General features: G+C 37.2%; 1 protein-coding gene across 5 annotated transcripts in view; it reads right to left on the reverse strand.

Moving 5' to 3' along the window:
* Nucleotides 1–21,949, reverse strand: part of PRR16 (proline rich 16) — a 292,995-nt gene that overhangs the window by 157,072 nt on the left and 113,974 nt on the right. The window contains exons 1-2 of one of the 5 annotated variants that reach the window (XM_059888699.1): nucleotides 10,730–10,819; nucleotides 10,205–10,273 (exon numbers count right to left, since the gene is read on the reverse strand). The exons of the other annotated variants lie outside the window; for them this stretch is intronic. Of the exons in view, the coding sequence (XP_059744682.1) occupies nucleotides 10,205–10,273; nucleotides 10,730–10,741 (81 nt within the window). The 5' untranslated portion in view covers nucleotides 10,742–10,819. Of the gene's footprint in view, nucleotides 1–10,204; nucleotides 10,274–10,729; nucleotides 10,820–21,949 lie in introns of those variants that run through there. 5 annotated transcript variants of the gene reach the window in all.

Below are 21,949 nucleotides of genomic sequence, written 5' to 3' on the forward strand. Positions count from 1 at the left end.
GAGCCCATAAGAACTGGACTGAGATGCTTTTAAGCATCAGGATGTGTGCCATTCAGAACATTCCTGGGGAGGAATAACTTGGAGATACATCAGAGCAAAATGCTACCTTTTGTAAAAGCAGCGGTGTGTCTCTCTTCTCTTGTTTTGATGTATGGTAAGCCAGCACTATATTTAAATAATCTATAATCCTTCCCAAAGTTCAGGAATGAAAAATGATGCTCTCAGGATCATTATTTTTAAAGGGTACTGTGATGGGGCATCATACTTTTCTCCATCTGCTCATTATAATTGATAATGTACATCAAACACTATTATAATGTATTAATTACAAGTCATATTTTAGACCTGTACTATCTGCAGTCCTAATTTACTACATGATGTTAACAGGCTCTTACAAGATGATAGTAATGAAACCACTTAGGAACCCAGCTATGATATCTAATATAGATCTACAAAACTCATCAATCAGCACTTATCAAATATCTATTTCAAACAAAAAGTGCCGAGTATTAGGATCACATGCAGATTATGTGTTCAGGAAAACTGGGCACTAGGTCCACATCAGACACGTTAAAGCTACTTGACTTGGGCTTAACCCTTGTATGTCTCTGTTGTCTTATCTGCAAAATGGGGGAAATGATAAGTGAATGACTTGCATATCTCATAAAGGAGAAATAAGTTGAAAATCAGAGGATAGAACATAGTGAAACTGGGTAATGACTATAATGCAGTGTTATGAATGAACTATGCCAGCATGCACGTAGTGCCCAGGGTGCAGGTAGCAGGCTACCTGTGTAGATATTCCTCTATACATGAACTCTCGCAGAGTCGGACATGACTGACTGAACTGAACTGAACTTAATACTATGATGCAACTTCCATTTAAACATTTTCATTTGAAGAGACATCTAATTTCTAATTTCTTTCTAAAGTCCGATACCCCATTTATCACATCAAAGGGAAATTATAGCTGAACAGAGTTCTAAATAAATAACACTTTCTACTTTATTGCCAATTTATTTTTTATGTTAATGTAAAAACTCATGTTTTATCTTTTATTCATTAAATTATGGAAAGCAGACAAACACAAAACTTACAATGGATTATAAACTTCTGAATTTGATTTTCAGTCTGCCTTATCAAAAAAGTATGGTCCAAGACATTAAATTTCTAGGCCATGATCCAGTTTGTCTCTTATTAACAGCATTATTAAGAAATAATTTACGTAAGATAAAATTCACCATTTAAGTGGAGAATTCTTTTAGCAAATGATCTTTAGTAAATTTACAGATTTGTGCAACCATCACCATAAATGTCCATTGCCCACTAAAAACCTCTCATGATCCTTTGCAGTCAATCCCTATTATAACTGCTAGTCCCAGGTCACCAATACTCTACTATCCTATTCTATTACTTTGCTTTTTATGGATATTTCATATAAGTAAAATCACACACTATGTGGTCTTTTCCATCTGCCTTCTTTTACTTAGCATACTTTTTTTACTTAGCATTTCTTTTTGTTAGCATAGCTCAGAAAAGGAGTTGGTTAATTTTTACTGCTCAATAATATTCTATTAAATGCATAGTTCATGTTTTGTTTATCTAATATCAGCTGATGAACATCTGATTATTTCCATTTTGCGCTATTCTGAGTAGTGCTGCCTTGGACATCATAATCCAGTTTTATGGATACATGTGTGTGTGTACACACACACACACATAGTGCTTACTCAGCCTTGGGGAAATTGGTTCTCAGATACACAAACCATAAATTTAGACTTTCCAGGTGCTCCATTGTTCTAAAGTTTCCAGGTGAAGAGAGAGAGAATTCGTAAAGTGGTTAAGAGCACAGATTCTAGAGTCTGGTTCCTTGGGGTCTGTAAACCAATTTGACTTCATATATTCTAAATTAGGAGGGTTCTTCATTAACTTCCTTGGTTTCCTTCACTGTAGAATGGGGATAATGACAGTGGCTCCATTATGAGTTTATAGTGAGAGTGTGAGTCACTCAGTTGTTTGTGATTCTTTGTGGCCCCATGGACCCCATCACCAGGCTCCTATGTCCATGGGATTCTCCAGGCAAGAACACTGGAGTGGGTAGCCATTCCCTTCTCCAGGGGATCTTTCCAATCCAGGTCTCCTGCATTGTGGGCAGATTCTTGACCATCTGAACCACCAAGGAAGCCCTTATATTAAAGATAAGATGATGCAAAAGACACTTAGCAAAGTGCTTACTAGATGTTAACTATTATAATTAAAATTGTGCACTAAACTATCGTTAAATATTTTTTATTTCCCTGGTGGCTCAGATGGTAAAGCATCTGCCTGCAATGCAGGAGACCCGGGTTCAATCCCAGGGTCAGGAAGATCACCTGGAGAAATAAATGGCAACCCACTCCAGTACTTTTGCCTAGAAAACTCCATGGATGGAGGAGCCTGGTGGGCTACAGTCCATGGGGTCACAGAGTCGGACACGACTGAGTGACTTCACTTTCACTACTGCTGTTAAAACAAAATGTTTAGAAGATTTTTTAATCTATTTTCCCACTCAACCAGTCAATCTTAAAGGAAATCAGTCCTGAATATTCACTGGAAGGACTGATGCTGAAACTGAAGCTCCAATACTATGGCCGCTTGATGTGAAGAGCTGATTCATTAGAAAAGACCCTAATACTGGGAAATATTGAAGGCAGGAGGAGAAGGGGATGACAGAGGATGAGATGGTTGGATGGCATCACCAACTCGATGGACATGAGTTTGAGCAAGCTCCGGGAGATGGTGATGGACAGGGAAGCCTGGTGTGCTGCAGTCCATTGGGTCACAAAGAGTCGGACACGACTGAGTGACTGAACGTCAACAACACTTTCCCACTAAGAGATGCAACTCTTATTTTTGATTAATACAGTATAATTATCAAGCACAGACACTGCCCGTTTTTATATGAGGTATAGCAAAATACCTAGTTTCCTGTCTGGCCATCGCCATATAGTCATTGGATAGGGAATATTATCTAATGACCTCTTGCTTCAAGGTCTCCTGCTGGATTCAGAGAAAAAGTAGCAGACTTAGATTTACCATAGAGAAACCATTCTTCCTGCTCTCACACCCTCTTGAATGTAACATTAGACTCGTGACAGAAGGAAGAGAATAAAAAATAAATAGCTTAGGATGGAAGGACACATGTACACCCGTGGCTGATTCATGTCGATGTATGACAAAAAACACCACAATATTGTAAAGTAATTAGCCTCCAATTAAAATTAATTAATTTAAAAAATAAATAAACAGAAAAGGCAATGGAATGGCTTCTCCAGCTTAATTTAATTATTTAACAATATATAGTGCATATTATGGGTCAGGAACAGTTCTGAATTCTTTAAAAATAGTAACTCATATCATCTTTATAACCACCCTATTAAATAGTATCTATTAGCCTCAATTTTGGATGAGATAATCAAGGCACAGAAAAGTTAAGTAATTTAACCAGGATCACACAGCTTGTAAGTATAAAGCGGAGTTTCAAACCAAGCCCCCGGGGTGTAGTGTTTGGTTTACACCACTATGCTTTGCTACTCCTTTTGCTAGAAGACAGAAATAGCTGACTGAAGTGGATGCATTCCCAGAAAAGACAAGTAGAAGCACAATCAGTTTTGTTTGGCACATAGACCCATTTCCTTCAATCAGACTATTTGGCTTACGAGATAGCATATTAAAAAGCAGAGACATTACTTTGCCAACAAAGGTCCATCTAGTCAAGGCTATGGTTTTTCCTGTGGTCATGTATGGATATGAGAGTTGGACTGTGAAGAAGGCTGAGCACCGAAGAATTCATGGTTTTGAACTGTGGTGTTGGAGAAGACTCTTGAGAGTCCCTTGGACTGCAAGGAGATCCAACCAGTCCATTCTGAAGGAGATCAGCCCTGGGATTTCTTTGGAAGGAATGATGCTGAAGCTGAAACTCCAGTACTTTGGCCACCTCATGCGAAGGGTTGACTCATTGGAAAAGACTCTGATGCTGGGAGGGATTGGGGGCAGGAGGAGAAGGGGATGACAGAGGATGAGATAGCTGGATGGCATCACTGACTTGATGGACATGAGTCTGGGTGAACTCCAGGAGTTGGTGATGGACAGGGAGGCCTGGTGTGCTGAGATTCATGGGGTCGCAAACAGTCGGACACGACTGAGCGACAGAACTGAACTGAACTGAACTGAAGCCACAAAGAAATGCTTCTTGCAAAGATAAGTGAAATAAGGTAAGTTATATTCCACTTGAAGTTTCATCTTAAACTCTCATCCATTTTATGTAAATGTAATGCTGAAAAAGTCAAGTGTTTCAAGTTCACAGAAGAGGTTCTTTAAATATTAGAAAGGCTCCCTAAGCTGACCATATGAACATACTCTTTGTAATCAATCATTCTCACTGTGAATTGACAGAGTAGTACACCCTCTGTGAGAAAATATCCCCAATTTTAAAAAATCTAGTGTGATTTATATCATTCTTGGAAGATCATGGTTCATATAAACATTTTAAACTCTTTAATTACACAATTATTAGGTACATACTTGTGAAAGAGAAACCTACAGATAAATGAAATGCAGCTATAGTAATATTTTAAAGGCTTTTAAAAGTTCTGATGGATATAAACTAAATTTGTTCAATGCAGCATTTATTAAACTATTACAATAATGGAATCTGCTTTTTTCCCTCCATAATAGCTTTTTTACCTATACTGACTGGAAAATGCTAAGAATTGCTCCAGACATCTAAGCAATCCAAAACATGTTAATGCAATCATTTCCTATTCTTCTGATGAAACCTTATTCCAATACAACCTCTGAGATCTGAGTTATGAGAAAGATGACAGTTAATAACATATGACAGCATGAATAAGTGTCAAGAAGATAATAAACAGAGTAACATTTATCAGTATTAGTAGGGGCTTATCAGGCCCCAAACATTATGTTCTTCATTTTTATCTTATGGAATGCTCAAAACAACTGCAAAAGGCACGTATTAATTTGTTAATTCTCATTTTACAAAATAAGAACTAAGTAACATACCAGAGCACACAGATATTAAGAGGTGAGGCTGGGCTTCAGATTTAGGCATTCTAAACCCAGAATTCATATTTCAGCAGTTATACTCAACTGTCTTCCACAGGATAGCAGGCAATCATTTCACTTACACATGTAGAATCCCTAATAGTAGGAACAAACTAGGAAATAAATATTACATAAACCTACCTAGCAAAATCTAGGAAGGCAGATATGATTTATTCATCACAATGTGTTTATGTTAACTCTCGATACTTTTATTATTCTAATACCTTTCCACTTTTGCACGTCTCTTCTCTTTAGTAAGTAGTATGATGATTAGAACTTTTTTCTTTCTTCCCTGTCCTAAAGTAACTGCAGGGACAGCACATTTTCAAATGGTGATATATTCTGAAAATACTAGAAAACAACAAAATGGATCTGCAGTCAAACACTACTTCCTATTACTTTTCATTTTTCTATCAAAGGATCATTCATACATTAATATCTCATTCTAAGATATAAAATGTGTTGTTTGTGAGTGAGCAGTACATTTTTTTTATTGTTTTCTTTCTATTGCATACTTTTCAAAGTGCTAACATTAAGTTTCTGCAAATCAAATTCTATTTTGACATACAGCCTTTTAAGTGCCAAAAAGGAAATCATGCAAGAAGCACTAGATTTAAAGACTACAAAAAGTTGTGAAAATATGGAATGCCAAGTTCTAAGAAATGCACATTTTTCATGCTTTGTTCTAAGAAGACAGTATCAGAGTAGCATGTAAGACATTTCTTCAGCTCTCTGTAGCTACTTTATTTCTTGGTAACATCTTTAAAGCATCCGAAGATGCAAAAAAGAAGAACAAATGGATCTATAGAGAGAATTTTCTTTTTTTTTCTTTTACTACATACTTATTGTGCCATGATTTTTCTAGATGTCAAGGATCCAGTCCGCTGCCCTGAAGGAAGTTACATTTGACAGGCAGGGGTCAACAAATAAGAAAGCAAATGCATAACAAGAGCTCACAGAGTAGTAAGTGCTGTGGAGAAAATCACAGATAGCACTATGAAAGACAGGACTGTGCAGGCGAGGGAGTAAGAAGCAGGCACACAGTCAGCCAGAGCCCAGGCTGGGTGGTTGGCAAAAGCACCTCTGAAAAACATAACATAGACACTGATGCTAAAAAGAAGAGAAGCAGCCAGCTATGTGCATGCTAAGCGCAGAGGCCCAGAAGAGGGAATGGACTTGGGCAGGCCAAGGAACCCAAAGAATAGCTTGTGATGTAGAGTGCCAGGCAGGGGCACCAGACTCTAACAGAAGATGACTTCTGGGCTCAGAATAGATCACAGTGGATGGATCACAAGGTAAATAGCCAAGGTCAAGAGACTGAAGGAACTCTCAAAGGAATGGGGAGCCACACAAGTATTTCATGTTAGATGACACAACCTTTTACATTTCAAAAATTATACTTGTGCTGCTCTCAGGAAAACAAATTATTGGAGGGCAAGGGAAGAAGCAAGATCTGGTTAGAAATTTGTATGAAGGCAATCTAATGAAAAGATGAAGATAGCTTAGATGGGCATAGTGGAGATGGTACAAAGAAGGATTTAAAATGTACTTTGGAGGTAGACTTGACTAAACTTTCTGAAAGAATGGACATGAGGGGTGAATGAAAGGGAGGAAGCAAAAATGATGCCAAGAGTTCTGGCCCAGGTAACTGGTTAGATGATAGAAGAAATGACATAGAAGAAACCAAACAAGAAAGTTCTGGGTCTGAGCATGATTCTTAAGTTTTGCTTTGATATCTAAGTACCTGTTAAATAGCCAATGAAGATGACTGAGTGGGTTCAGGGAAAAGTTTAGAGCAAGAGATAAAAACTTGGCAGTCACTCACATATACTTGGTGTTTCAATCTATGGGACTATATGAAATCATCATGGAGTTGGTGGTGGGGAGGAAGAGGACAGGATAGGAGGGGAAATAAAAGAGTGTGAGAGAAACAGAAAGAGCGGGGAGAGAGAGAGAGAGGAGACCATGCATCTGCAAGTGAGCACGGATGGATAAACAAGCCCTCAAACTAAACATCTGGGCAATGTAACATTTAGATGTTAAGGAAGCAAGGATTCAGCCAAAAACACTAAGGAGGAACAGCCAGTGAGGTAGAGGGGAAATGTAAATTCACCTCTTCCATGCATAGAACCTTGACAGATAACCTTCTAACAACTGCAGCCAAAAAGTACTTTCTGGCATTTTTCACCTATAGCATTGCTCCTAGAACTACTTATTTGCTTGCTAAGGTTGGATGTAAACAATACTTTTCTAGAATAATTTCCACAGTGTTTTAACAACAAAATCAAGCAACACCATCTCATAAGCACAGGCCCCTGCAGGTTATCAATCTCTGTGCATATCTGGGGGAGAACTGCAACAGAACCATGAACCTGACCTTCCTGTTTCACCATTGCACCTGCTGGCCTTGCTGTTACTGTGTTCCATCATTTTCACCCTTATCACATTCAAGGCCATATCTTGTGATGAATAAATTTAAGATAAGTTTCATTCCCTGTTTCCTTCTGGATGGGCACAATCTTATAAAAGTTCTCATAGGTATTTCTCCTATTCTTCCTTTCATTTTGCTAACAAAATCAGAAGACTTTGCCATGGCTTGCTAATTCCCTGTGTGCTCCTTCAACAGAATTCCAATGATTATTAATACTTATTTTAGTTTCTGAGCCACTTTGATTGTAGCTTCTATTTTAACCATCCATCCTTGTTTCATAAACTCAATTAATTACTTTGTATGGTCTCTCTGATTTACCTCCAACTCACTTGTCTTATCTTGTTTATTTTTTAACTCTTCTGGTAGACGCTGAACATATCAAGGGCAGAACTGTGTCTTATTAATCATCACATCTCTTATTTCTAGCATGGTGCCCAGTACTAAATGCATGTGCATTTAATGTGGAATGAACGGATGAATTAAATAATCTACTAGATTAGTTCAAACTGTTCTTTATTGAGTTTGACAAAAATGATTAAGATGTAAAAAGACTGCTTTATTATATTTTAAATAAGACCCTTAGGAAAAACTTTCCTGTTGCTGAGATTCATCAGTGCCTCAAATTTTCCTACCTTCCTTCTATTTGCATATGTAATTTTCATTAGTATGCTAGCATAAGTGCAAGCAATTTTGAGTGACAACAGCTATTCAATTGACATTTGATTTTTTTTTTTTCTTTTTATCTTCAGGAACTACCAGTGTGTTTAAACTCAGTAGCAACATTAAATGTTGGATTTTCTCTTTTGCTCAATGTAGCAAAAATTCAATTTTAAAATTCGAAGTACCTACAATTATTATGGAAAGACACTACACAGTTTATATTACTATTTTACTAGTCAACTTCATAATTACTTCAACAGTGATTTCACCATTTTTAATCAACTAAACTCTGCTGAAACAGTTAAATATTAGAAATTAATATTTTTTATAGAAATTTTATGAAGTTTGAGAAGTTCTATGACAGTGTGACAAGTACACCAGATGTCTAGAGGCTGCAAATACTTCATTAAAATGAGACAGATATTGTTTCAATGTAGATTATCAAGATTTTATTTCAATTAAAAGATGCTGAGCCTACAGTGCCTCACTTTTTCTGTAAAATTTATGTCAATAGAATACACAGAAGCTAAATCCTGAATCCTCTGGTTCATTTAGTCAGCTGAAGGTCTTGGGAACTCCGATTAAATAAATGACTTGCAGAATATTAACAAGTAAATTAACATTAGAGTTAGAATTTGAAAAATCTCCATTTCTGTTCTCATATCTTCACCACGTAATTTGTTCTTCAATTTGTCACATAGCAAAATGGTGAATTCATAAGATGTATGAAGAATGAAGGGAAAATAAAAGCAGAAATTATAAATATTTCTTCATAGGTCTTGTCTATCAGTATAGACATAGCCAGATTTTTAAAATCTCTTTATCCTAGCTTAGTCAACAACTTATCCTTACTTTCTTTCAGTATATTTTTACATTTATATAATGCTCTATACTTTCTAATTTAGTTACCTCTAAAGTAGAATTTGATTAAGAAGTTAAGTATAGCTAAATTCCAAATAGCATTGTCTCTTGTTTTCTAATTAGGGCACATAAAGAAAAAGACTTAATGCATGACATAGATCCTAACTGTGAAAAACAGTACGATTGCTACAATCTCATAAATGAAGATAGTTTACTAAGTTCTTGAGGTCACTGTATAGGAATGTAGCAAGGTTATTTAATAGGCTTTCAAGTACAAAACCAATATCACTCAGAGGAATTAATTTTAGAGTATTCCCAAATGATAAATGCATGTAAGTGTTTAAAGAAAAACAGTAATTGTAAACATGTCAATATGTACTCAGTATTTGATATTATCCAGCCATCTTTTATTTTTGGTTTTAGATAGAATAAATTCAGTCTTCAAATTAAATAACTGACTGATCACAACCATCTCTCAGATTTATCTAGATGTGGAAAAATTTAGTTTCATATTTAAATGATAAGTAGAGTCCTATATAGATAGAAATTATGAAATTAAATTATTGCTCCAGAAGCAGCAGTGGTTAATGATGCTTAATATGGGTTAATACACCCATAATCTTTCATATATAGAAAAACAGACACTAATGAAACCTTTATTGTCAGCCTTTTATGGTAGGAAACATAAAACTGCAACAGAAGAACATTTCTGACTTTACATGTTTTCACTTTAGGAATACAAAGCTAGTAAAGGTAACAGTCCTTCTATGGTCACATATAGTGAAGGCAGGACTATCCCTAAATTGTTAATGAGTCTTATGTACCCCCAAAATCAACTTTCTTTAAAAAAATGAGCATTAATTCAATATTTGATTATAAATAATATCATTTATATAATCTTGTTTTCATTTTCATGGTGAAACTTCCTACTTTCCTATAGTTGTTGTTGTTGTTAAGTCACTTCAGTCGTGTCCGACTCTGTGCGACCCCATAGACGGCAGCCCACCAGGCTCCCCCGTCCCTGGGATTCTCCAGGCAAGAACACTGGAGTGGGTTGCCATTTCCTTCTCCAATGCATGAAAGTGAAAAGTGAAAGTGAAGTCGCTCAGTCGTGTCCGACTCTTCGCGACCCCATGAACTGCAGCCTACCAGGCTCCTCCATCCATGAGATTTTCCAGGCAAGAGTACTGGAGTGCGGTGCCATCGCCTTCTCCGTTCCTATAGTTAATAAATATAATTATCAAAATTTAAGCTAGTTTTGTTCATAGAAAACATGGATGTTTTAACATGAATTTGTTAATCCTGACACCTTAAAATTGAAATTTTGCAATTTGAAAAACATCATAAATGTTCCTCCGAATATTTTAAAAATGTTACAAAGAAAACATTGCTGAATTTCATGATACTATTATACATATTTTCCTCTATGGAATTTCAATATAAAACATAGACTAAAAATATGACAATTTCTATGGTGATAATTAGTGTGTGATGGTTAATCGTGTTACTATGGTCATTATTTAATAACTTTAATATTCAAAGAGATCTAACTGGTAATTGTATCTTGTATGTATATTTCAAATAACAAATGATACCATGGACTTGCGTGTTTCTTAGAAATGCAATTATGTGTTGTCTAAATTCCTGTAAACATCATGGCAAAGCAGTGCTGACCTTCTCGGGCATTTCCTGGTGTCCTGTTCTCACTGCCTGCCGCACTGTTTCCCTGTTTCATCATGTGGGGATGTGGGAGTAGGTAATGGAGCTTCTGTTAAAAAAATTAGAGAACTTTTAAAAATAATGTATTTACTTTAGACTTTCCAAAACACACTGAACTGAACAGGTACAGGAGATGATGAAGTGGGGAGTGGGGGATTGATTAGTCATTATGAAAGCATAGGCTGTACTGATGAACACATGAATGGAAGAGAGGAGTTAACATATGCAGCATGTATATGGTGGAAATGCACATGAAGGACTAAATAATGTGAACGAAAACATTAGAACCATGGGACAGATCAGTCAGTCAATCAAGACTTCAAGAACATTCCCTGAGAATCTATTCTTTCTGAATATAGAGCACTAGATTAGAGCAAGTCACTAGAAACTTTCTTTAGATTAACACATTCATTAATCAATACTGTTTTAGTATTGCTGCCCAACATATTATTAACATAGACAAATGAGGACCACCTCTGGAAACAGTAATCAGAAGAGACATGTGCTTAGTTGCTCAGTTATGTCCAACTCTTTGCAACCCCATGGACTGTACTCCACCAGGTCCTCTGTCCATGGGATCTTCCAGGCAAGAATACTGGAGCGAGCTGCCACGTCCTCCTCCAGAGGATCTTCCTGACCCAGGGATTGAACCTGAGTCTTCTGTACCTCCTGCACTGCAGTTGGATTCTTTACCCACTGAGCCATTGAGGAAACCCTTATCAGAGAGATGGGGCAGTCAACCATGTCACAAAAGCTGATACAAATACTCCCAAGCAGTGTGGTGGTACAGAGGAGCCTTTGGAAATGAGAGCGCTATCCTGAAATATCTGAAGGGACGACTTGTCTCACAAAACCTAGGCTTGTTGTATGAGGTGCCAGTGGACTGAACCAACCTCTGAGAAACATACTCCAGGTCATGGGAACCAAAGATGACGCTACACCTGAGTGACCGATCTGGTTACAACAGAGGCAGAGTGGTCTCTTGGCCGTGACACTGTCAGGACGCCAAGTATCAGAGGGCAGGGGGACAGAGTCCATGGCCTGAGAGGTCTAAGTACTGAGCCCAAGTGCATGAGTTACAGTCAGTCCCCAAGTGTGCAGTCCCTCATTCCTGCCTTAAGCCTTTGGTAACATGTGCCCCAAACACTGCAGTTGCTATACTTAAGGACACGGGTTTCAATCATCCACTGTGCAAAATCATTCATGCATTCTCTCACTGCTTGAAGAGCACTATGCTTGGTCAGTACTAGGAATGCTGAGATGAATGATAAAGACCCCTCCTCAAGTAGCTCAAAAGAACCAGCTTGGGGCCATGTTAAGGAAAGGCACACATTTCTCAGCTTCCTTCTGCTTCCTATGCTATTACCAGTTTTCTTCATCAATAAGATCTTTGAAAATTTATTAGAAGAAAAGCAAAAGTATACACATGAATAAGCTCAAGGCATTTAACATCATCAGTCATCCATTTATAAGGAATGTCAATTCATGACATACTCACTGAGCACCAATTATTTGCCAGGAGTACTTCTAGTTGCTGGTAAAAAAAAAAAAGAAAGAAAGAAAGAAAAACAAAAACACCTGCCCACATTTTTATTACATATACACACATTAGAAGAAACATTTTGTTAACAGTGAATTATAAAGTCTGGAAGCAAAACACTTAAAATTAATTTAAAAACCTAATGAATAGTATTATGCAAGCACTATTTGTTACTTAGTATTGAAAAATTTTATGATTCAAACATTTAACAAAGTTAACAGTCAAAAAATAAGGAGAGCAATAAAATGTTCCAACCACATTTCACATTAAATCTACATGAATACCCTTAACAATGTTGTCAAAAATCAGATTCATAAAGTTATAATGCTGCAGTGGAAAAGCAAAGCAAAGATAAAAATCACCCTAAGTTAACACTTCTGATGAAAATTATGCATCTCTGTTCTCCCCTTCTACCCAAAGAATGTTTACCCCCAAAAACCACTAAAAAAAAAAAATCCTTAAGGACCTATGAAAGGAATAGAGACTTTTCCATTGAACACTACCGTTTCATTCGTCATTCCAAGACACTGGGGACTGGTGGTGGAAGTATGGTGGCCACAGTTACACTCACTAGCCATGTGGTCTGAGGCAAAGTACTTACTTCTCTGCTTTGTCTTTTTTCTCTTCCCTGCTGCTGCTGCTACTGCTGCTAAGTCGCTTTAGTTGTGTCCAACTCTGTGTGACACCATAGACGGCAGCCCACCAGGCTCCCCCGTCCCTGGGATTCTCCAGGCAAGAACACTGGAGTGGGTTGCCATTTCCTTCTCCGATGCATGAAAGTGAAAAGTGAAAGTGAAGTCGCTCAGTCGTGTCTGACTCTAGCGACCCCATGGACTGCAGCCTACCAGGCTCCTCCGTCCATGGGATTTTCTTAAAGTACTGGAGTGGGGTGCCATTGCCTTCTCCGTCTCTTCCTTGCAGGGGAGGTAAAAAAAATAGTTGATCCTTGAATGACTGGGAGGTTAGGGGTATCTACCCTCTTGTAGTCAAAAACCCATATAACCTTACCATCTTCACTCTTTGCTCAGTTCTGAATCTATGGATTCAACCAACCACAGATCACATGCTACTATAGTACATTTCTATTGAAAAAAATATGCATGTTAGTGGATCCACACAGTTCACACCAACATTGTTTATGGAACAACTAGATTCATAGGGTTAGTGTGAAAATTAAATGAGCTAACACATGAAAAGGATTTAAGACTTTTTAAAGCACATAATAGGTGTTTATGTGTATTAAATTGGAAGAGCACTACAGCAACTATGCATGTTGAAATCTTTACTGACAGAGGTTCTCAGAACACTCTAAATGAAGGGGGAAAAAAGGTGCAAATGAACTTATTTACAAAACAGGACTCACAGATGTAGAAAACAAACTTATGGTTACCAGGGGATAAAGGATTGGTGGGGGGGGGGGGAGATAAATTGGGAGATTGCAATTGACATACACACTCCTATATATAAAACAGATAACTAATAAGAAACTACTGTACAGCACAGGGAACTCTACTCAGTACTCTGTATTGGCTTATATGGGAAAAAAATCTAAAAAAGAGTGGATATATGTACATATATAACTGATTTACTTTGTTGTACTCCTAAAACTAACACAATACTATAAATCACCTATACTCCAATAAAAATTTTCAAAACATAATTCTGAACCAAGCACCTAAATTTGGCATTCATCAACCCTGTGGACTGTAGCTCACTAGGCTCCTCTGTCCTTCGAATTCTCTAGGCAAGAATACTAGGGTGGGTAGCCATTCCCTTCTTCAGGGGATCTTCCCTGACACAGGGATGGAACATGGACCTCCTGCATTGCAGGCAGATTCTTTACAGTCTGAACCACTAGGGAAGCTCCTGTCATTCATTAATCTGGATCAAATATTCCCCAGGCAATACAACAGCAAAGCTGCAATACTTGGTACCTATATATATATTTTTTTCTTTTTTTTTTTTTTTCTGTACAGTTCTTCTGTGTATTCTTGCCACCTCTTCTTAATATCTTCTGCTTCTGTTAGGTCCATACCATTTCTGTCCTTTATCGAGCCCATCTTTGCATGAAATGTTCCATTGGTATCTCTAATTTTCTTGAAGAGATCTCTAGTCTTTCCCATTCTGTTGTTTTCCTCTATTTCTTTGCATTGATCACTGAGGAAGGCTTTCTCATCTCTTCTTGCTATTCTTTGGAACTCTGCATTCAGATGCTTATATCTTTCCTTTTCTCCTTTGCTTTTTGCTTCTCTTCTTCTCACAGCTATTTGTAAGGCCTCCCCAGACAGCCATCTTTTTTGCATTTCTTTTCCATGGGGATTGTCTTGATCCCTGTCTCCTGTACAATGTCACGAACCTCCGTCCATAGTTCATCAGGCACTCTACCTATCAGATCCAGTCCCTTAAATCTATTTCTCACTTCCACTGTATAATCATAAGGAATTTGATTTAGGTCATACCTGAATGGTTGAGTGGTTTTCCCTACTTTCTTCAATTTAAGTCTGAATTTGGCAATAAGGAGTTCATGATCTGAGCCACAGTCAGCTCACGGTCTTGTTTTTGCTGACTGTATACAGTGTCTCCATCTTTGGCTGCAAAGAATATAATCAATCTGATTTTGGTGTGGACCATCTGGTGATGTCCATGTGTAGAGTCTTCTCTTGTGTTGTTGGAAGACGGTGTTTGCTATGACCAGTGTGTTCTCTTGGAAAAACTCTATTAGCCTTTGCCCTGCTTCATTCTGTATTCCAAGGCCAAATGTGCCTGTTACCTCAGGTGTTTCTTGACTTCCTACTTTTGCATTCCAGTCCCCTATAATGAAAAGGACATCTTTGTTGGGTGTTAGTTCTAAAAGGTCTTGTAGGTCTTCATAGAACCATTCAACTTCAGCTTCTTCAGCATTACTGGTTGGGGCATAGACTTGGATTACTGTGATATTGAATGGTTTGCCTTGGAAACGAACAGAGATCATTCTGTTGTTTTTGAGATTGCATTCAAGTACTGCATTTCCAACTCTTTTGTAGACCATGATGGTTCCTCCATTTCCTCTAAGGGATTCCTGCCCACAGTAGTAGATATAATGGTCATCTGAGTTAAATTCACCCATTCCAGTCCATTTTAGTTCACTGTTTCCTTCATGACCAAGATAATCATGATGTGATCACTCACCTAGAGCCAGACATCCTGGAATGTGAAGTCAAGTGGGCCTTAGAAAGCATCACTATGAACAAAGCTAGTGGAGGTGATGGAATTCCACTTGAGGTATTTCAAATCCTGAAAGATGATGCTGTGAAAGTGCTGCACTCAATATGCCAGCAAATTTGGAAAACTCAGCAGTGGCCACAGGACTGGAAAAGGTCAGTTTTCATTCCAATCCCAAAGAAAGGCAATGCCAAAGAATGCTCAAACTACCACACAATTGCACTCATCTCACATGCTAGTAAAGTAATGCTCAAAATTCTCTAAGCCAGGCTTCAGCAATAGGTGAACCGTGAACTTCCTGATGTTCAAGTTGGTTTCAGAAAAGGCAGAGGAACCAGAGATCAAATTGCCAACATCCGCTGGATCATCGAAAAAGGAAGAGAGTTCCAGAAAAACATCTATTTCTGCTTTATTGACTAGGCCAAAGCGTTTGACTGTGTGGGTCACAATAAACTGTGGAAAATTCTTCAAGAGGTGGGAATACCAGACCACCTGACCTGCCTCTTGAGAAATCTGTATGCAGGTCAGGAAGCAACAGTTAGAAGTGGACATGGAACAACAGACTGGTTCCAAATAGGAAAAGGAGTACGTCAAGGCTGTATACTGTCACCCTGCTTATTTAACTTCTATGCAGAGTACATCATGAGAAACGCTGGACTGGAAGAAACACAAGCTGGAATCAAGATTGCCAGGGAGAAATATCAATAACCTCAGATATGTAGATGACACCACCCTTATGGCAGAAAGTGAAGGGGAACTAAAAAGCCTCTTGATGAAAGTGAAAGAAGAGAGTAAAAAAGTTGGCTTAAAACTCAACATTCAGAAAACGAAGATCATGGCATCTGGTCCCATCACTTCATGGGAAATAGATGGGGAAACAGTGGAAACAGTGTCAGACTTTATTTTTTTGGGCTCCAAAATCACTGCAGATGGTGATTGCAGCCATGAAACTGAAAGACACTTACTCCTTGGAAGGAAAGTTATGACCAACCTAGATGGCATATTCAAAAGCAGAGACATTACTTTGCCAACAAAGGTCCATCTAGTCAAGGCTATGGTTTTTCCTGAGGTCATGTATGGATGTGAGAGTTGGACTGTGAAGAAAGCTGAGTGCTGAAGAATTGATGCTTTTGAACTGTGGTGTTGGAGAAGACTCTTGAGGGTCCCTTGGACTGCAAGGAGATCCAACCAATCCATTCTAAAGGAGATCAATCCTGGCTATTCTTTGGAAGGAATGATGCTAAAGCTGAAAGTCCAGTACTTCGGCCACCTCATGTGAAGAGTTGACTCATTGGAAAAGACTCTGATGCTGGAAGAGATTGGGGCCAGGAGGAGAAGGGGACAACAGAGGATGAGATGGCTGGATGGCATCACCGACTCAACGGACATGAGTTTGGGTGAACTCCAGGAGTTGGTGATGGACAGGGAGGCCTGGCGTGCTGCAGCTCATGGGGTCACAAAGAGTCGGACACGACTGAGCGACTGAACTGAACTGAACTGAACTGATATATTCTTTCTCACAGTGAAGTGCCAGATTTTGAGTGTGTTGCCAGAATTCCCCAGCTTCATAATTGACACCACTTTTTCCATTTTGACAGTATAGATTCTGTCTTGCTTTGGCAAAGACTGTTTGGCTTTGCATAGTGGAAAAACCTATTACTAAACCACTCCAGCCATAACTTGTGGTCTTATTCAACAACAGAGCCCTTTTATCAAACACAAGCTAAACGAGTCCTTCCTTCCTTTCCCCTATGTATTTTAGACACAGTCTCAGACTAGGCTAACAGCAAAATGAAAAAGGTTTGAAAACTATCTGTTAAATACTGAGTAAATCATTAAGCTATATTTCAATTATCCAGAGTATTATTACCCAATCTAGAAGGAAAATGTCTAAACTTTATACTTGGAATCACTATCGGGAAATAATAGAAGATGATGTGAATTTGTTAGAGGAAAGAGTACCAAACTTGAATTCATGACCAGTGTGCATTTATATTTTTCGCATTCCCAGAATTAATCAATGTCCACAGTCTGTTTTGATAACTCTGTCTTGAGTATTTGCTTATCCTTCCAACAAGATGGAGAAATGCCCTCAGGATGAGAACTGAATGTTGAACAGGTTACTCCTGAGTCATGGGTTTTACACTGAATGTGTCACATTATCGTGTCTCCTTTATGATCACTATCATATGCATTTGTACAATGTGTCATGTGCACAGGGTCACAGTCTGGTTACAGAAGAAAAGATGTCTCTGTATGAAACCATCAGATTTATCTAGGAATTGAACATACACCTATAACCCACAATCTACAAATATCCATCAACTGAATCCCTGTGGATGAGTACTCTGCGAAGGAAAGCATCATTCAAATTCTAGTCAGTATGCAACTGGCTGCACTCAAAGTTCCTCTAGGGAAGCGATAAACTTATTCATTTTCATAGCACCAGAATCTAAGAATCAAAGGAGATTTGTTTATTGGCTGAACAAACTTAATTAAATTTCACCTCTTAGGCTAAGTAGCAGAGGGCTATTGATTCTAGCCCAGATTTTAAATAAATCATGTGTCTGGATATAAAGACTTAAAATGCAAGGTTCTGTTTCATTTTTAACAACCATTACTTAAATGATGCATTATTGCCTTAAATAAAAAGGTATTTATTAAGTACAGCATATAACTATGGTATTGGAATTGCACCAAGAACTCCAGAAAAGCTGACAATATAAATGTTTTTTTAAAAGCTGAATTTAATTCAATAATAGATCATACCTATAAATTGATCATATGAATTAAATAAAATGTTCACATTTTGGATTACGCTTATTTATTTTGTCCTAAATGAAAGGTAAAATGCATGGTCTAAGTAACGTTCATGTAAATAAGTTGGGACTATCACAGGGAGATTTAAATCATGAAGTTTGGTATTATACTTATAGCATTATGGGGGAAAATAAAACCAAATCATGACCTTTCACAGGACTGCTACTGCTAAGTCACTTTAGTCGTGTCCGACTCTGTGCAACCCCATAGATGGCAGCCCACCAGGCTCCCCTGTCCCTGGGATTCTCCAGGCAAGAACGCTGGAGTGGGTTGTCATTTCCTTCTCCAATGCATGAAAGTGAAAGGTGAAAGTGAAGTCGCTCAGTCGTGTCTGACTCTTTGCAACCCCACGGATTGCAGCCCACCAGGCTCCTCCGCCCATGGGATTTTCCAGGCAAGAGTACTGGAGTGGGGTGCCATTGCCTTCTCCTTTCACATGACAATTTAAGATAAATATTCCAAGATTTAAGAGAAAACAAAATAGAAAAAAAAATTTTGTAAAATTTAAAATTTAAATCATTTTCAGCCTAAGTGCTATCAGAAAGATAAAATCCAACCATACAATCTAATATTTCTCATTTACAAAATACCAACACTAACTTTAATTGTGCATTTTATGATTATTCAGTAAATCAGCAAATAAACAACAAAATATGATCCTTGTTTTAAATTTCATGCTTAATTAGTAGATTTCCTTCACTGTGTTCAGATACCAGTTCAATTCAGTTGCTCAGTCGTGTCCGACTCTTTGAGACCCCATGGACTGCAGCACACCAGGCTTTCCTGTCCATCACCAACTCCCAAAGCTTGCTCAAACTCATGTCCACCAAGTTGGTGATGCCATCCAACCATCTCATCCTCTGCCGTCCCCTTCTCCTGACTTCAATCTTTCCCAGCATCAGGGTCTTTTCCAATGAGTCAGTTCTTCACATCGGGTGGCCAGTGTATTAGAGTTTCAGCTTCAGCATCAGTCCTTCCAGTGAATATTCAGGACTGATTTCCTTTAGGATTGACTGGTTTGATCTCCTTGCAGTCCAACGGACTCTCAAGAGTCTTCTCCAATACCACAGTTCAAAAGCATCAATTCTTCGACATTCAGCTTTCTTTATAGTCCAACTTTCACATCCATACATGACTACTGGAAAGACCATAGGTTTGACTAGATGGACCTTTGTCAGCAAAGTAATGTCTCTGCTTTTTAAAATGTTGTCTAGGTTTAATATGCTGACCCAGACTTGCCTGTGAATGTCCAGGAGTCTCCAGTGGAGCCGTAGGTCAGCACTATTCAGACATGGACAAGATGTATTATACCCATGCTCCATGTATAACTTCATGGGTAAATAATAGCACTATATGTCCTTCAGTCTCTGCCAACATGCTCACTGAATGCTTTTCCCATAATCTTCACAAAATATGTACAATGCTCATATATTTTCCTTCTATAAGAATTTAGTTTCAGTTTCAGAAAATAGTACACAGCAAACTTTAATCTATAACTTCAATAAAATGAAAATGTAAGTTCTGTAACTTTTCAAGATCAAATATGATCATGTCACCTCAGTATTCAATTAAATACATACATGCATTCATACTCACACTAAAAAAGAATTGGATTGTGTGGAAGTAATAGTATATGCATATTTTACTGAATAATGCAATAGAAAATTGCATTTATTATAAGCATTTTAGAGCACAAAATTACATATTTTTAAAATAAAATGTATGTATTGAAATGTTTTTGTTTGCTTTAAAGTATATATATGAACTGTAGTTAATATCATCTCAAAACTAAAATCTCATGTTGCCACTTCAAACATTCAGGTTTAAATAAAGGGAGAGTACAGCTTTGAAAAATAATATTTCAAGGCAGTTTAATTTTGAACCAGTTACCTTTGTAGTGAAGGGTATTTATTCATTTGGCCCTAGCAAACAGATGGACAGTGATGGAGGAAACCAAACTCCACCACAAATCTACACATTAAATGGAAAGAAACTGCTTTACCAACTGTCTTTGCAGCTTAACTGTTCAAGGTGCTAAAATGGCCCTGTAACACATGCCCACGCACATCTGGGATTAGATTGTACAAATACACCTGAGGATAAACATCCTTATTTACAGAATTTGAGCAAAGCAGAGGCCAGGCTTCAATACCCAAAGACACTAGGTCTTCGTGGGGCCTGAGATTTGGAAAGCTAAGTACAATGTGAAAATGTAATTCTGAGACTTTAGTAACAGAACTGAAACTGTGTAAGTTTCTCCTAGTTTAAACCATTATTCTAGGAATAGCTCAGGGAAATAGGAAAGAAAATGAAGATTTCCAGATAATAAAAATGAGGAATTTTTTACTACTGTTTTTTAGTCATATGAGTAATATAACATATATATCCAATTCCTATGTCTAATTGCAAATAAAACATTTTTAAATAACTTTGAGTATTTCAGATTTTACCTAGATAAAAGAAAATGATTTCATAAGATATACATCGCTTTGAGCCATACTATATCTATATCTGTCTATCTATCTATATTTATTTCTAAGTATGAAAGGCAAAACTTCAGCAATTTTAGAAAAAAATTATATAATTATAACCTTGAAATATAAATAAATTCTTAAGACTCAAAAAGCACAATGTATGACACAAAATGGTGATATATTTGACTAAAAAGTGTAAGAGATACTATAAACAATATTCCAAATAATGAAAAAATTAGAAACAGATATTTTCAAAGCTATATCATATGAAGTACCAGTACTCAAGCATAGCAAAAAACCTTCTAAAAATCAATACTAAAAATATAAATTATGTAAACAAAAATTTTAATAAATGTGAAAATCCAAATGGCCAATGAATATTCGTAATCAAGGAAACAATTATTTAAAATATTAATTAAATACATTTTAATATCCTTAATAACAAAACTTGAAAATCTATAACTGCCAATCAATGGGTGAGTGCATATATATGTACTATATATATATGCACTATATATATATATATAGTGGTATGTCTTTATAATGGAATGCCCTATATAGTCTATAATGGAATAATATCCATCAGTAAAAGTGTATAAGCTCTAAGCAGAAATTTTAAGAAACATGTGAAAAATTATTTGCACAAGTGTATATGACACATATTATACAGAATTCAAAGAATGATGCATATTATGTATAAATTTGTACATAAGGAGAAAACATAGAAAATATATAATAATAATCGATACTAAATTCAGGAGTTTGTTTATATCTAGGTACAGAAAAAAAGAGAAAGGAAAGGAAAGGGGGATTAGAAAGGTTTATTCAAGGCTTTTAAATCGTATTTGTGATATTTTATTACACTTCTCTAAAATTTTAAATTAGATACACTAAATGTCTAGGCTTTTCAGCATAACCAGGCTCTAGTTTAATGAAAACCATGCATCCTCACTTCAAGTGTTTTAACTTCACCCTCAGGCAGGTATACAGAGCTCACACTCTTACCGCAGTATTCAGATAAAGTGGAGTTCACCGTATCTAGTAAGAGACAAGAAACTTTCCCAAAAAGCTCCAGCAGATGCCTTCTCACATCTCATGAACATAAATAAAGACTACAGCTTTAATCAGTCCAGTGGTCAA

This window comes from Bos taurus, chromosome 7, assembly GCF_002263795.3.
Source record: "Bos taurus isolate L1 Dominette 01449 registration number 42190680 breed Hereford chromosome 7, ARS-UCD2.0, whole genome shotgun sequence".
Classification (NCBI taxonomy): domain Eukaryota; kingdom Metazoa; phylum Chordata; class Mammalia; order Artiodactyla; family Bovidae; genus Bos; species Bos taurus.